This window comes from Athene noctua, chromosome 18 (genome assembly GCF_965140245.1).
Source record: "Athene noctua chromosome 18, bAthNoc1.hap1.1, whole genome shotgun sequence".
NCBI lineage: Eukaryota > Metazoa > Chordata > Aves > Strigiformes > Strigidae > Athene > Athene noctua.
The window spans coordinates 10,014,845-10,030,547 of NC_134054.1; the positions used below are offsets into that span (position 1 = coordinate 10,014,845).

The 15,703-nt window shown below is 40.8% G+C and overlaps 1 protein-coding gene across 5 annotated transcripts in view; it reads left to right on the forward strand.

Annotated features, from left to right (window-relative positions):
- Window positions 1-15,138, forward strand: part of RAB11FIP4 (RAB11 family interacting protein 4) — a 132,711-nt gene extending 117,573 nt beyond the window's left edge. For 4 of the 5 annotated variants that reach the window (XM_074921869.1, XM_074921871.1, XM_074921872.1 and 1 more), the window contains 9 exons: window positions 749-784; window positions 1,703-1,802; window positions 2,211-2,314; window positions 3,183-3,323; window positions 3,848-3,929; window positions 4,197-4,334; window positions 4,800-4,958; window positions 5,305-5,448; window positions 7,229-15,138. In XM_074921869.1, coding sequence (XP_074777970.1) covers window positions 749-784; window positions 1,703-1,802; window positions 2,211-2,314; window positions 3,183-3,323; window positions 3,848-3,929; window positions 4,197-4,334; window positions 4,800-4,958; window positions 5,305-5,448; window positions 7,229-7,345 — 1,021 coding nt within the window. In that variant the 3' untranslated portion in view covers window positions 7,346-15,138. The remainder of the gene's footprint in view (window positions 1-748; window positions 785-1,702; window positions 1,803-2,210; window positions 2,315-3,182; window positions 3,324-3,847; window positions 3,930-4,196; window positions 4,335-4,799; window positions 4,959-5,304; window positions 5,449-7,228) is intronic. The other variant, XR_012634750.1, reaches the window with a different exon arrangement.
- The last annotated feature ends 565 nt before the right edge of the window (window positions 15,139-15,703 follow it).

Below are 15,703 nucleotides of genomic sequence, written 5' to 3' on the forward strand. Positions count from 1 at the left end.
GAGCGCACTGCACTGCTGCTTTTCTTGATGACACAGCAGCGTAATACTTGATACGAACGATGCTCCTGCTGTAGCAAGGAGTCTCCTAACACCCAGACCATGACCTACTAGGGCTTTGGTAGTGTTGTGAGTGCAGCTGTATACACCTGGCTGAAAGAGCGATGCCCTGACAGAGGGAGGGGGGAGTGTGTGTGCACAGAGAGATGCGACATCCTCTTATCAAGGGATGCGGCTGGGTGTTATGATTTGGTTCTAGTGCTGTTGTCTGAAGTCTGGTCCTTCATTTAAGTAATACTGGTCTCTGGCTGCAAAAGGGAACTGTAAAAATGGAAAGCATCTCAGTTCCTGTGATGAACTGGGAAGCATTATGGGGAAGGATAAACTAACTTGATAAAATCATCTAAAAACAGGGAATCCAGAATAAATGTCCATCACTAACTCAGTGTCCATTTGTGGTGTTTCTAATGTGAGTTTCACTCTGATTTACACTGACAAACCTCTGCTAAATATAACAATATTTGCAAATTGACTTATTAATGATCACAGTAATTTGTGGCTCCACTCATCTTCACATTGTTGGTAACTGCAGCTTTTAATTAAGATGTCTGTTGTTCACAGTATCATTTCTTTACTTCACTAAGAAAGTCAGTATTAAGTCTCAATTCATCTGGGGTTTAAATTAAGATTGAATCCAACACTGATTAAATAAATGTATAATTCCTGTATCATTCCTTCTGTATCCATGTAGCCCTAACAGGAAAATATCAAGCACAGCTTTTGGAAGGTAAGTGTCTTCAACTTTTTTATGAATACCTGTGGAATCAGCTGTGACAATTCTCTAACTGGGGGTGGGAGGAGAGAGGAGGAATAAGTTTAGGAAAACAAAGATGTGCCAAGACAGGTTTTCAAGGGAAGGGACCTGTGTTTGGATAGGGATGTTACAGAATATAGAAGCCACTGCTAGTCTTGGAGCAGGCCCCTGAACTGGAAAGAGCTTTGTTAAGAACAGACAGTTGCTTCCTCATCTGCCAACTTTCTTCCTTTATGTTGCTATTTCATTAGTCCAGCTACTGCTTCTTTCACCCTCATAACATGGGCCTTATTGTTGCCAAAATGCAAAGGAAAGCAAGAACATCCCTTTAAAAAGGGCATGCAGAATTGTGATCTTCCTTTGACTGAATGAACTGGCCCTGGACTGGAGAGGGCTGTAAGTTTCAAGAATATTTTAGATAATCTCCAGTGTTACATATTCTGACACTATACTGTCGTGGAAATTGCTTGAGATTTCTTTTTTTTTTTTTTAAAGAAGTTTTTGCTGCATGAAATTTTCTAGCTTAACTGTACCAACTAGTGCACAGTGGTGACCTTATTTTAAATTTCTAATAAGGCAAATACAACTCAATACATAGTGTGAATAAGGCCAAGTAGTTTTTAAACTATTTTAATGTTGGTAGCAGATCCTATCAAAAGGAATAGAGAATTCCCACCCTAGAATTAATGTCACTCGTTGTGCTCTGTATGACTTCATTTAGCTATCAGTGTCTTGTAAGACTTGTGTTTAAACAGTTGTAATTGCCACTGAAATGATTGCACAGATTTTAGCATCAGATCTTCAAAGTGCAAAGCAATGCTGTAAGATTAATACAAGTGTCTTTTGCCTCCATCCTCATCAAACAAAGTAATTATCCTTCTGATCTTTCAGACAACTCTTTCACAACAGTAACTTCAGCAGCAGTAATGGCAGCACAGAAGACCTGTTCAGAGACAGTATAGACTCCTGTGACAATGATATCACTGAAAAGGTGAGAAGCGGTGTGCGTTGTGATTGATGTACCCAACAAATCCTGCTGGAGATATGTGTCAATTGACAGAGCTCTCTTGCTCACAGTTACCAGTGAACTGAAGTAGTTAATTCAAAATGTCCTTCATATTCCATTAATATTATGGCTTTGCTTCACAAAAATGCAAGAACTGTGCAAGTACAGATCTAGGTATTGTGTTAGTACTTTACTGTGTATTTGTGTTGATCACCTTCAAGGAAGATGCAGGGTCTGGGGAACTCAGAATTTCAGAGCTTCATTTTGTTGCTGGCTTTGCAAGGAAATATGATCCCTTTAAAAAGGGTAGCAGAGCTAAATGTCAATTATACAGCCTTCACTGTTTCTAAAGAGAGATTAAAACTATCGGTTCTTTTCCACTTCCCCTTCCAGGTAACATACCTTGAAAAAAAGGTGACAGAACTGGAGAATGATAGCCTGACAAATGGTGACCTGAAGAGCAAACTGAAACAAGAGAACACACAGCTAGTTCACAGGTAATGTGAAGCACGGAGCCAGGTCTCTTTATCATCTTAGAGCAAAGCTAGAACAAAGTTGTAGGGAAGGAACATCTCTGCCTGTAAAATATGACCAGGCCTTCTGCCTTAATGCTGACAGATAAGATAAGGCTTCATTGAGAAGTCCAAGTGGAATAGTGCTGAATTTTCAGCAGATAGAGGCCTTCCAAACAAGTTTCTTCGTACAGAGATGTTACTGACTTGTACAGAGCAAAGTCTTCTGTTATAAGAGAGGTTACCACTGAGGTTTTTGTCTTCCATGTAGCAAGAGCAGAAGGCTGGGTGGTAGTCCCAACTTCGTGAGACTGAGAATAAAGGAGTAATAGATGAACTGATACTATCTAATTATATACTTATTGGGAAAATTAAATACTGGTAGAGATACTGGGAAGAGGTTAAATGCCCAGAGAGATGGTGAACTAGAATGAAATAAAGAAATAGGGAGGAAAGAGAGAGGCAATGAAGTTGCTTCCTTTTTCCTTTTTCCTTTTTCCTTTTTCCTTTTTCCTTTTTCCTTTTTCCTTTTTCCTTTTTCCTTTTTCCTTTTTCCTTTTTCCTTTTTCCTTTTTCCTTTTTCCTTTTTCCTTTTTCCTTTTTCCTTTTTCCTTTTTCCTTTTTCCTTTTTCCTTTTTCCTTTTTCCTTTTTCCTTTTTCCTTTTTCCTTTTTCCTTTTTCCTTTTTCCTTTTTCCTTTTTCCTTTTTCCTTTTTCCTTTTTCCTTTTTCCTTTTTCCTTTTTCCTTTTTCCTTTTTCCTTTTTCCTTTTTCCTTTTTCCTTTTTCCTTTTTCCTTTTTCCTTTTCAAAAGTACTTGTGTAGCTGTTACTGAAATGAGATCTGGTTTCCTTAGAGTTCATGAGCTAGAAGAACTATTGAAAGACCAAGAAACATCAGCAGAACAGACCTTGGAAGAAGAGATAAAGAGACATAGAGAAGCATATAGCAAGTACGAGAAAGAGAAAGGCACTGAAATTGAACTGCTAAATACAAGGTAACGAACATCTTGGTGCCACCCAGAACAGGGTACAAGTTCTTCTTTTCTTCATTTTTACTTTGCACGTAAACATAGGCTGTTCACAGCCAGACAGTGCACAGATGGTTACAGGTTACTAGTTCTATAGAGTAGCTGTGCAGTTGCATGTCTAATGCCCAAAAGCTTGGAGGATGCTTTACATTAATGCTTTAATCCACGTGGCCCATGTAGACAGCTTAGCTGGATATTTGGCATGGGTTCAAGGAGGGAATTGTGACCAGCTGTAGCAAACACTTGTTTCTTTCTACTTGATTCTTTTAAGATACCTGTTGTTAGGAGCATAAGAATCTGAGGGTCATTTTTGGCCCTAAAACCAAACAAAAAGCACCCAATAGCTCATGATAAAAAATGCTAAGATGGGAAAGATTTTCTTGTTTGGTCTTTCTACCAAGTGCAAGTGAAATGGCTTCTTAGAGCATGCTACTTTGCATGTCTGCATTCTCAAAGAGGCATCTGCTGTAAGATTTTTGTTACTGACACAGGGTTCAGCAGCTGGAAGAAGAAAATGGTGAGCTGAAAAGCACTGTCACACGACTGAAATCGCAAACGGAGAGATTAGATGAGGTAATAAAACTTCTGAGTTCTTGAGCAATTTAACAGCAGCTTAATTTGTGTAAGAGCAAATTCTTATAGTAATTGGCCCAATTTCTTTCATTTGCCTTCCGTAAACAAGACTATTAATGGAATCGGGACGTTGGTCACCTTTAGTGGCAAGAATGCCCTGAGACACATGCCAGCTTTGTGACCAGCTGTGTCAATAGATTTGTGTTATAAAACTGAAGATGGCTCATGCACTTGCAAGCTAGCTATGAAGTTCCCCATTTATTCTAGGAAAGGCAACGCATGTCAGATAGGTTGGAAGACACTAGTCTGCGACTGAAGGATGAGATGGATTTGTACAAGAGGATGATGGACAAGCTGCGGCAGAACAGACTGGAATTTAACAAGGAGAGGGAAGCCACACAGGAGGTAGGTGTAAAGAGGGATGTAAGAGCAGGCAATAACATCTCATCTGCATGGAGGCCTATCTGAAAAAGAACTGACAGACAGGATGAATGCTGAAAATATAACATCCAGTGAATTTATTACTGGATTGTGTTTCTTTGGGAGGGGTACCCATAGGGTGATGAATGCTGCAAGAATACCTAATAAATGACCTTGCAGCCTTGAATGTCTGCCCTAACATTGCCTTTCCTATGTTTGCAAGGGGAATTGTGCCTCACAGACATGAAACTTAGAGATCAGAGCCACTTCCAGCTCTGAAGCAGTTTAAGTGACTTGTGCTTCCATAGAAGAGCTAGTGGTTGTCCTGTAGGGCTACCCGGCCTCAGCCAGGCTCACAGAGTGCTTGTGTCACCGTACAGAGGTGACTGCTGCCAGGGAGGGCTGGTGGTGCAGGGACTGGAGAGACATGGCCTTCTTGCGTGCCCACAGCTCATTGAAGACTTGCGGAAGGAGCTGGAGCACTTGCAGCTGTACAAGCTGGAGTGTGAGCGTCCTGGACGTGGGAGAAGCTCTTCATCCAGCGTGAGTGAATTCAACGCCAAAACCAGAGAGGTGGAAATGGAGCATGAAATAAAACGGCTGAAGCAGGTGAGCAGGGAAGGGCCTCTCCATCCATGTGCTATGTACAGGACTGCTTTGCCTATAGCTCCAACCCCTAGCACACTGCCTTAGATTTTGTCCCTCCCTTCTCATACAGGCACAAGACCCACATTGCTTCTGTCTACGACTTCTTTGCACAGGCAATGTAAATTGTGTACATTGGAAACGCCTGTGATTCAGGCAGGGAGGACTTGTCACTGGTGGCAAGAATGTTGCTGTTAGCTTGCAGCCTTACCATATGTCATCCAAGCTACCTGTGATTTTAAAATTGTATTGATTTTAATTGAACCTTTTAGGAAGAACTTAAAAGCAATGTCTTTTCATCCTTAAACAGGAGAATCAGAAACTTCGTGACCAAAATGATGATCTTAACGGACAGATCCTAAGTCTTAGTCTTTATGAAGCTAAAAATCTCTTTGCAACGCAAACAAAAGCCCAGTCACTGGCTGCTGAAATTGATTCTGCATCAAGAGATGAGGTAATAGGCTTTTTAAATCAAGTACTACATCCAAAAATACACATTCTTCGATGTAATTAACTGTCGAGGTTGAACTATCTGAAGCTGACAAATGAATAATGCAAAAATATGCTTTGCTAGGAGTTCAAGAGTGTTAGAAGGCTGCCTTAAATCTAACAGTGTCTTTGGATGCTTCTTTTAATATAACTCTTCCATTTGTCTCTCAAAAAAAATGGAATTATTACAGTCTTGGTGAACTGTTTTACAATGAATTTTTTTGAGTGTCTTCTATCTTACAGGGTACTGTGGTATTATGACATTAATTACATACAGAAATTACCATATCTAGTTAAATTTTTACTTTCTGTTCTAGAGTTACTTCTAAGTTACTTCAGTAACAGGCTCTCTAAATTTAAGTTATATATTTCCTGTAGCAGAGCTGAATTCTTGGAGAAAGTAGGTAATGTGCAAGTAATAATCTGGAAGATACTGTAGGAGACCTGTTTCTACACGGACTGAGTCAAGCCAGTGTAGTTTCCTTTAAGCTCCCAGAGAGGTCATGAGATCAGGCCAATGGATATGTAGGAGCTTCCGGGGAAAAAGACAGGTTAGTGATGAAGGAGATTAAAGCAATTGTTTGCCTTTTACGCTTCATTTCTTCTGGACAGAACTTTCCATTTCTTCTTCAAGAGGAGTCCTGAGACAGACCTTTTTACCCAGTCTGTACTTGAATGACCCTGTTAGCCTTAGCTCCCAGGCAATCCCATGAAGTGAAGTGCATACTTGAGTTTCTTGCTGAATCAGAGCACTGTGAAGAGAGGCTCTCTAATTGTTGAACTCTAATTGGGTAAAAGCAAATTGGGCTTTTGCTATTGTCAAGAAAAATCTTTGTTTCTCCTTCTGAATCTCATGACACTGGCTCTTGTAAAGAATACTCAGCACTCCCCCTCTAAACAAGAATAGTGCCTTACAACTGTGGCCCTGGCTTAGTAAACCTCACAGACCTGCATAAACTTTTCCCATTGTGCCATTTTTCCTGTATAATCAAAATGAAGGTAAGAAACTGCAGATTCAAAGTGGGACTTGGGTAAAGGCTAATGAAAATGGACAACCAGATCACAGTAGGTTTAGGAGCATCTGGGGCTCTGACACTCCTGGGCAGCTTTGTCAGTTTGGATTTAAACATGCAGAGTATAAAAAGCAAGCAGTCTTCATCTTTGAGGAGTCAGAGGGGCCTTTCACAGCTCAAAGGTCTAGTGAAACACATTATTTAATATAGAACATCAGATATTCAGTGGGGTTGTTCTTGAGGAGTATGTTGCTGTGTTTTTGGGTTTTTTTGGTAGGGTGTTTTTGAGAGAGAATATACACATGATACAGAGGCAGCCCGTGTTGTTCCCAGTGCAAAACATTGAAATCCTGTTGTGTTCAGCAGCCTTTCGTGCAAAGTCCTTTAGATTTCAGTAGATAGGGAAAAAAATTTATCATGAAGCTCTTACACTGAGTTGAGGAAGCTCATGGGTGGTGTGGATGCAGGATGGATTGGTGTGTTATACGGGGAATTTGTTTCAAATGACCTGTGAAAAGATCCCTGGTGATGACTGTTCACCACCTTCCTTAATAGCGAAGATCTTCAACAGTTTCTGATACAGATACAGGAGGAGCTGGAGGTAGAATACCTACCTATCACAAAAGGGAATTGGTGATCCTGAGCAGGCGCTAGACTCTCACCTGTCTGAATTTCATGCTATTATGTAAACTAATGAGAATATTTTGAGAGTAACTTAGAAATGTGTTTCAGCTCATGGAAGCCCTTAAAGAACAGGAAGAGATAAATTACAGATTGCGACAGTATATGGACAAGATCATTTTGGCAATCCTAGACCACAACCCATCTATCTTGGAAATAAAGAATTGAAGAGAATGTGAGAAGGAAAAGCAGCAACTGCCTGACATTTCTGCACATGCCACTGGATCTAAACAACACTCTGATACTGTAAATTAATATATAAATATATATATACAGTATGTGTGAGTGTGGGTGCGCGGGTGTGTTTATATGATGTTTGGTACACTGTTATTTGTCATTGAATTGGCTTGGTTAGACTTTTTCCATGCACTTTCAATACCTGTGATAAGATGGATACTGTATATTAATGTAATAACAATATAACTGGATCATGCTGTTTTAGATACTGGACAAAATGACTCTACCTCTAGTTGTAAAGGTAAAAAGGACAATGGAAACATATGGATGTGGCCCTAACTTTAGGAGCAAGAATTGTTCTTTCGTTCTTCCAGGAATTTGGGTACCACAGACCAATTAACATACCCAGGTTCAGTTCCTGACTGGTGCTGACTGTGTAATTTCCTATTTGATTTTGTTTTAGTACTTAAACCACACATAGGATTTAAAAAAAAACAAACTTTGGGGAAAAAGGAAGACACAGAGTAAGAGGGAAGAAGGGGAAGATATTGCAGAATTGTTGCTATTTGTGAAGAATCACCATCCACTTGTTTGCCACTGTCAGCACAAAGTGCTTTTTATGTAAGATCACTTTGGAGCTTGCTTTGGGATGCTCTGAGCCCGCCTGCTCTTTAGCGTGTGTGCGCATGTGTATTTTTTATACCAAGGTCCCTATAGCATTGAGGCTAAGAAGCTCTTTAAATCCGTTCCCCTATTTTCAGGGGTTTGTCATGGGCCATTGAGATGAATTCTGGGATCCTGTCACTTCCCTCACCCTTAATTTTAAAGCTATCACGGAATGAACATGTTCTTACAAATAAAGAAGTTGAAAAAAAAAACAATGCATGAAATAACTCACTATAGGTGGAGGAGGAGCAACCCTTGAAATTACATGTTGAGTTTCTTTCCCACCCCAGATACACAACACTCTTTTGAAAAGCACATTTTGTGGGCAAGCTGTGTAGAGGACCAGCTGGATCCTAACACAGTGGTAGAGAGAAGTCTGATGTGGAGTGACTTTTACCTACAGGGCAGTAAAAAGATAAAGAGCTTGGTCTTGCAGAAGTTGCCAATCCAGACTGAGTACACACATGCATATCTAAAGCTCTGAACAGGGAACACATCCTGATTTAGATGAGCAGTTGTGCAGGTGCTTAACTTTAAATGTGTACTGTGACTGCTCATAGAAGTCAGTGGGACAGAACATAAGCTTTAAAGTTGAGTGTATGCTTAAATGCTGCCTTAAATAGGGTTGGACTTCAACATGTGCCTGTGTTCTCCTGAGCTGGATCTGTGTACTGTAGGGCTAGGACCTTTTTAATTAAAAATGTAGCTTATATAAGGTAGTTCATGGAATTGTTTGGATAGTTGAACGCTAAAAGAAGAAATTTTATTCCATGCACTTTTAAAAAGTAAGTATTTCACACTTCCGATTCACACCAACTGACACAGAAAAATAGGCCCATGTCTGGCTTTCCCCAGTGCATAGAGATGTTTCCGCTATTGAATATGCTCCCCAGAAGAATGTTACAGTAGCAATGACTGTGCTTTTCTGTGTATTTCTTGCTGTTGGTAGTGTCTTGCCCCTAGTATTCTCTTGATGTATCTTGGTGTTTATATGTGATGCATTTTTCCTGAATTTGAATACATAAAACATGTATTCAGTTATGGATGTAAATATATATATATATTTTTCTGCAATCTCTGTGCTTTTGCCTTCAGTGATGTGTTACTGGAGTGATGGGAAGAGGGGAAATACTGAAATCAGGCTTTCTTGAAGGCAAGAAAATAAAAACAGTTTGTTTCTGTGTATCTGCATTAGGCAGGGGTAAAGTAACTGGAAATCAGAAGGGACCAGAGGAATAACTGGGCCACAACACCCTAGTGCACAAGGACGTCTGTGTTCTGGGAGAAATGGCCGTGTCTTGTTCACACAGTGATGTCTCGGGACTGGTTTCCTGAGGCGAGGCTCTAGGGTAATCTGGAGGAAGGGATTTAAAGAAGACTACTTTGCCACCTGAGGATGCTATAAAATGTCCTGTGCTAAACTGCAGCAGCTTCTGTTTGTGGAGAAGGAGGTCAAACACCATGGATGCCCCACACCTGCACCTTTCCCACCTGCTGCTGCTTCTGGATGTGCCACCCAGAAGGTAGGAGAGGAACAGATAAGCCAGCTTGGCACTGCCCACAGCTCCCTGCCTACAGGACTCTTCACCTGCACTTTAGTGATGGCATTTCCCTCTGCATGACGCTGTCTGTGGGCTGTGCCAAGGACTTTGCTCTTTTTATAGGCCACAGAGAACTGTTTCAAATTGCCGGGTGGCTGTTGGTAACCTGCTGTGACAAGCAGGGCTGGGTGAGCTGACCGCCTATGGTAAGTTACATTTCTGTCCTGCTCATGCAGTGGAGTTGAATGAGTGAAGCTGTTGCAGGTCAGACTGGTGACTGAATGTTTTTCCCTAAATACTTTTTAAGTAAACTGGATTTATCTTCAAAATTGTAATAATCTAAACCCCATTCCCATTAGGGTAGAACATCAGCAAATGCTGAGGATTATTTCACTGAAAATTATGCTGGGCTTGGGAAGCAGAGAGTCTGGCTCACTTCACCGAGACCACAGAGCCTGTGGACGTGAACAGAAGACATGACTGTAGTGATAGACAAGTTTTTGTGCAGGTAATTTTATGTAAGAGGCAAACAGTTGCTAATAGTGACAAATAGTCATTAAATCTGGCTGAAATCCCGAAAGCAGTATTCTAGCCAAGGGCACCCAGCAGTGGATTTTCTAAAGACTTGCAGGACTTCTTGTTTACCTCTGTACCCAACTGCTTTACTCTTTAGAAGCCCTTCCTTGCTCCAGTATTTGCATTACAAGAGTTGTCTTACCACCATGTTGGTGGTGATTGTAGCTTTGTTTTATCGCATGAAGGAATTGTACTTCTGCTCCTGTGGGGCCCTCGGTGCGGTACTGCTTTCTGTTATTGTTCAGATATGTATCCAGATACTTGCTGTGTTTGATAAATAATGTGAGTTGGCGGTAGGAGAGGCTTTGCACTGGCTTTTACATTTTCCTCTTAAGGTATCCACCACTAAAAATAATAATTAGCAATTGCATTCTTAGACTGACTACAGTAACTACAAATACTAGAGCAACTTGTCTTGCAATCCAAGCCTTGGGAACTCCTCTATCCCAGAAGTCACCACGTCTTATGGCATGCAGGTAACTTTGTAATAATGGATCACTTGATGAGTCACTGGGACAGGGAGAAGAGTCATTTGATATCAACACTGCAGAGAGTGCATATTTTGATCAAGTGTCAGACAGACACGTTGGCAGAACAGACAGGAGATGTGGAAGATAGGGAGGCAGCGGTTTCAGTGTCTATTGTCTGACAAACTCCTTACTACTTTACTGTGGGCTTGCTTTGTGCTCACAGGCCAGCTGGGGAAGTACAGCCTGCCTCTGTCAGTGTTCCTGTCGGTAGAACAATGACTCACTTCCCTAGGTAAATAACTTCAAACAGAAATGTGGTATCGTCTCATTCTAGCAGTACTCAAATGCAGTAAACATTCTTGTGTCAAAACTGTGCTTCTCATTTAACCCTTGGGGATGCAAACATAATCCAAGGTACTGTATCTTGATCTGCTCCTTAGTTCATTTTACTGTAGATTCTGAAAAGCTGAGTGATATTCTGGTCAAACCAGTTGCAAAACCACTGCAGGTATTTTTGTACAGTGAAAAAAAATTACTTGTTTCTACCTAGAAGCTGTACTCTGTCAGGCTAATCCCACACACAACCTACTGCACAAAAAATACCTCTTTCAAAACTTGCACTTAAGAGTACCTGCAATGTAGTCTCAAGATTTTTTCTGATACTGGCTGCTTCCCTTCAGATATCAGTCTTCAGCTGGTTTCAGAGTTTGATGCTGATTCAACACTACCTTAACATCCAAAGAGTATTTTTCAGCTTTTTGAATAACTCATATAGACTCAATCTGTTTGAGAATTTGTCATGTTTTGAAATGCAACAGTGACAAACTGTAACCATCCCATCTATTTATAAGGAGTTTTTAATATGCAAATTCGTAGCAAGTCTCAAAAAAAAAAATCCAATATACTTACGCCAACTTTCCTTTTATGGTCTTGGGAGATATTCAAATGTTTCTCAGCCAGCTCTGTAGGGAGTTGAACACAGCGTTATTAATTCTCAGAGATACGTGTATCAACAAATATTTTGCTGTCTGAATGCAGCAATTCTCCATTTTGGTAGGACTACATTACTCTCCAGAGAGGATCTTGGCCTATAGTTTTTAGGCTCCCTAATCTGTTTAGTAATTGAGGCTTGGAAACTAATACATAAACATACACTGTGGCCTGCTCCATCAGTCACTGTTCAGCAGTCTCTGCATCATAGTGCTAGTGACATGTGATTAATCTAAGAACTAGAATTTACAAATAAATGAATACTTTTTTTTTTTCCCTTTTTTAATGGCAGTGAATATACAGTGGTTTTTTCTTAAAATAAATACTGTACAGTGTGGTCTGAGGGGGGTTTTCCAAGGAAGGAAGGAAGTAGCAGCTGATCAAACACTTGCCAAATCAGTGGCTTGGCTTATATTGATTTGAATGAAAACTAAAACTTTAACTGAGCAGTTCTTGGATTGGTTCTGGTATAAGTAGCAATGCTCAGTGCTCGTATTCTCATTATGTCATTTGTTACTCAAGGAACATTGTCAAGAAGGCATGCCAGGACACAGCTGGTTTTGAAAGGGAGAGTTCAACAGTTGATGGCATTTTGTTCCTTTGCAGCATCCTTGGGGTTATTTTCTCAGTATTTTTCAATCAAAAATACTGATCCTAAGAGCAGTTTGCTGTTGAAGCACCTGGCATGTGTGGGTTTCTTTTTTAATGAAACTCTGCATGTGCCTTTACAGTTTGATAAGGATTGCAGTGTTTGGTCTGAATCCTGTAATCCTGCATCATGCACTGGGAGTTGCTCTGGTGCACAAGAGAGTCTTTTCTTTGTGTAATTCTTCCCCAGTATGTCTTCTGTTGACATTTACACTCTTGGTCTTGTCTCCACCTACTGTGCCCACTATCAGTGTCTGTGTGCCTTGGGGCAGCCTCTTTGAGCAGATGAGAGGGATAAACATGATATTCCTGGCTTCAGTACAGCTTTAGCTACTGAGATGAAGAATTTTAGCCCTGTCTTTATACCAGGCCACTCCTGTCCATGCCTTTTGTGTGGTCCTGAAAATAAGTCGTGTCCCATCTACATCACAAAATGTTGTAGCTGATCCTCATGATATGCAAGCATGTAGGGTGACTAATCCTGAGGTGCATCCATTGGGATGTCCCTGTAAGTTTTGCCTTGATTCTGTATCACTACCCAATTGCATGCCGCACTTACACACTCTGTTGGCAAGGCAAGCATACCCTGCAGATAATGACAGCAGCCCATCAAGACAAACATCTGCATCTAGGGTCACGGTACCATAGTCTGCCACAGTGTGGAGCCAGCTGACAGTGCTACACTGTGTTCCTTAAACTTTTTTTTTTTTTTTTTTTTTTTAGTTTACTGGCTTAAGTCTCTTGGGTTTGTTCAACTGTGAGAGTAGTACCTATTCAAACATAAAATTAGAGAGATAGTATATTTTACTGAAACTTTAAACCTAATGAAAACATGTATTAACAACCATGGGCTTCAGTGGTATAGTTTGGATGCCTACCCCTAAAATCTGTATTTCTTTTTTGTGTAGATGTTACTAGTTGGTACAGCTGTCATGTCTGAGCTGTCAGCTTTTGCACCACCGTTCTCAGAAGAGTGACATTCACCCTGGCAAACCCATAAAGCCCGTTGTGCCCTGGCGAGGGGCACAGACACATGTTCAGTATGCAGACAGTAAGGGGTGCAGGAGAGCTGCGGTTATTCTTCTGCCCAGACAGTTGGAGCAGTGATCTTACACTACCCAACATCAGCCCCATTTTACTTCATACCTTATCCGTAGCTAAATTATTCTGGCTTTGGAGAAAGGAAGTCAGAAGGGGAACCGAGAATTTCATATAATGTGACCACTATGCTACAGGGCAGTAAATGTTGCACTGATGGTATGTTTAAATACTGAGATATTTTAAGAATTACTGTAAAATCAATTGTGGAAGCCATTTGTTTTGCTTTGTTGCACAGACTGTAGTTACATTTTTTTGCATGGTTACATATTTTGGTACTTGTGCCTTTTACTTTTGTTGTGAGGATACATTTTACTTTCACATTTTATCTCCTGTTTTGGGCACTTTTTATATGCACTCGTTTCATTTGATTTTCATCTCTGGTTTTCCTGTAATGTACATGTGTATATATAAAATAGATCAGATTTGTATTCATGTGCCTCTGAGATGTAAAAAAATACCCATTTTGTACAGGTTTTTTTAGAAGCACTAGGTCGTGGTCTGTTACATGGCGAATGAAATTTAACATAATTAGCAGTTCTGTGTCTTTTAGAAATGTTGTGTCAGATGGCTGGTCTCTTGTAAGGCAATGTCATACACACACACACACTCCCCAGATTTACTGTTCTACTATCATTATGAGACCAATCCTATCCACTTGTTGGTTTCAGTTAATTCAAAATAATAAAATACCTAACTCAGTGTTGCAGTCCTGACTTGGCAATTACAGTTTTTATTCGCACTAAAGCAAATTTGCTTCTTTTTATACTTGAAATGGACACCAGACCAAAATCTCATTTGAATACCTTGCCCATTTCAGTTTAGCTTCAGTTCTGGGATTATTTTTGTGGGAGTGGGCAAGTGATTTACTTTGGCCATTGAAATGGAAAGAGAAATAGCATTACCAATTCATAGACTCTCCTCCTTAGAGAGGGTAAAATGCTTTAGATTACTTCTGTTCCCTCCCTGGCTTCTGTGACAGCTCTTCCTAAGGACAGACCCTGGATCTGCATGACTGGAGATCTTCCTCTTGCAGATGTGAGAAGTTGGGTGTCTTGCTTTTCACATTTTGGCCACTGCGGAATAAACTTCCCTCGGGATTTGTAGCACAGCACTCTCCTGCAGCATTTGGGATGCTATATAGATGTGTTGTGAGACTGGACCATTTGTAACTCTGGAAATCAGGGTCCTAGAAGTGTCCTTTCCCTCCCACCAACCTCTTCTTGAGCTGCTGCTTTCATTTCTTGAGTGTTGACCCCCTCATCTGGTGAGATGGTTGAATTGTTCCTTCTCTCACACCTTGTGGTTTATCAATACGCCACTCACCAGCCCCTGGACACAATGAGATAATGAAATATGGTAAGTCATAGGAAAGAAATCAATATCCCCTAAATATCCCAAAACATAAAGTTTAGATCTATAAATTCGTATGTTCCATTCTCATGGAGCAGAATTTTTTTAACTGAATTTGGCATCCACTTGACAGACTATAAAGCTGCCTTAGAAGCAAGGAGGTGGTTTTATTTTTTACTTCAAAGGCTGCTTGGTATGAAAATGAGCAAAGTCCACTCGATCCATTGTTAATGAAAAAAACTGAAAAAAGCAGCCAGCAGAAGTGGCATACGACTATTTTTAATCTTGTTCTGTAATTTACAACACAAGTGAAGTGATGTCAGTACTGTTGCAATGTGCCATTACACTGTTTTATCTGTATTTTCTTGAAATACTTTCTGGGGACAATAAAGCCGTCCTTGCTAATGTGGATCCGTTCAGGTAGCTGTAATGTACAATCAGATATGTAAATAAATTATTTGTTTTCCCTGCATGACTAAAACGTTGTCTGTAGTGGGTGACTTGATTCAGCGTCCCTCCTCACGCTGCATCCCTGGCACACACACGTATACCCACCTCTATTGCTGTACTTCATGTAAAGGAGGATTGCACAGTTTTGCTCTTGCCTGCCTAAATGCCAACTTCATTAGCCCTGGCTGAGTTACACGGATGTCGCTAGGGAATGAGGTTTGTCTCGGTACGTGCTTTACCTGACAGTCACAACTATGTTAGATTTCCGAGAGCTTTGTAGGATACATAATGCTGAAGCTTCGCAGGAGTGACCTGTTAATCTCTCCACCCACAGTGCTCCCCTCCTCAACTGATGGGAACTCCAGCTGTGAGCTGTTTGCAGGACTTGGAGCCAGCTTTTTAATCTGACTTAAATATCATTATTTACTGACCCGTGTGGCTAATGAGCATGTGCTCTGACTCCTTTCCAGGCGAGCAGCGAGCTGCCGTGGGGAAGGCGTAGCCTGACCTGGCGTGGCCACCGCTGCCCCCCCGGGGATGCCCGCGGGCCACTGGGG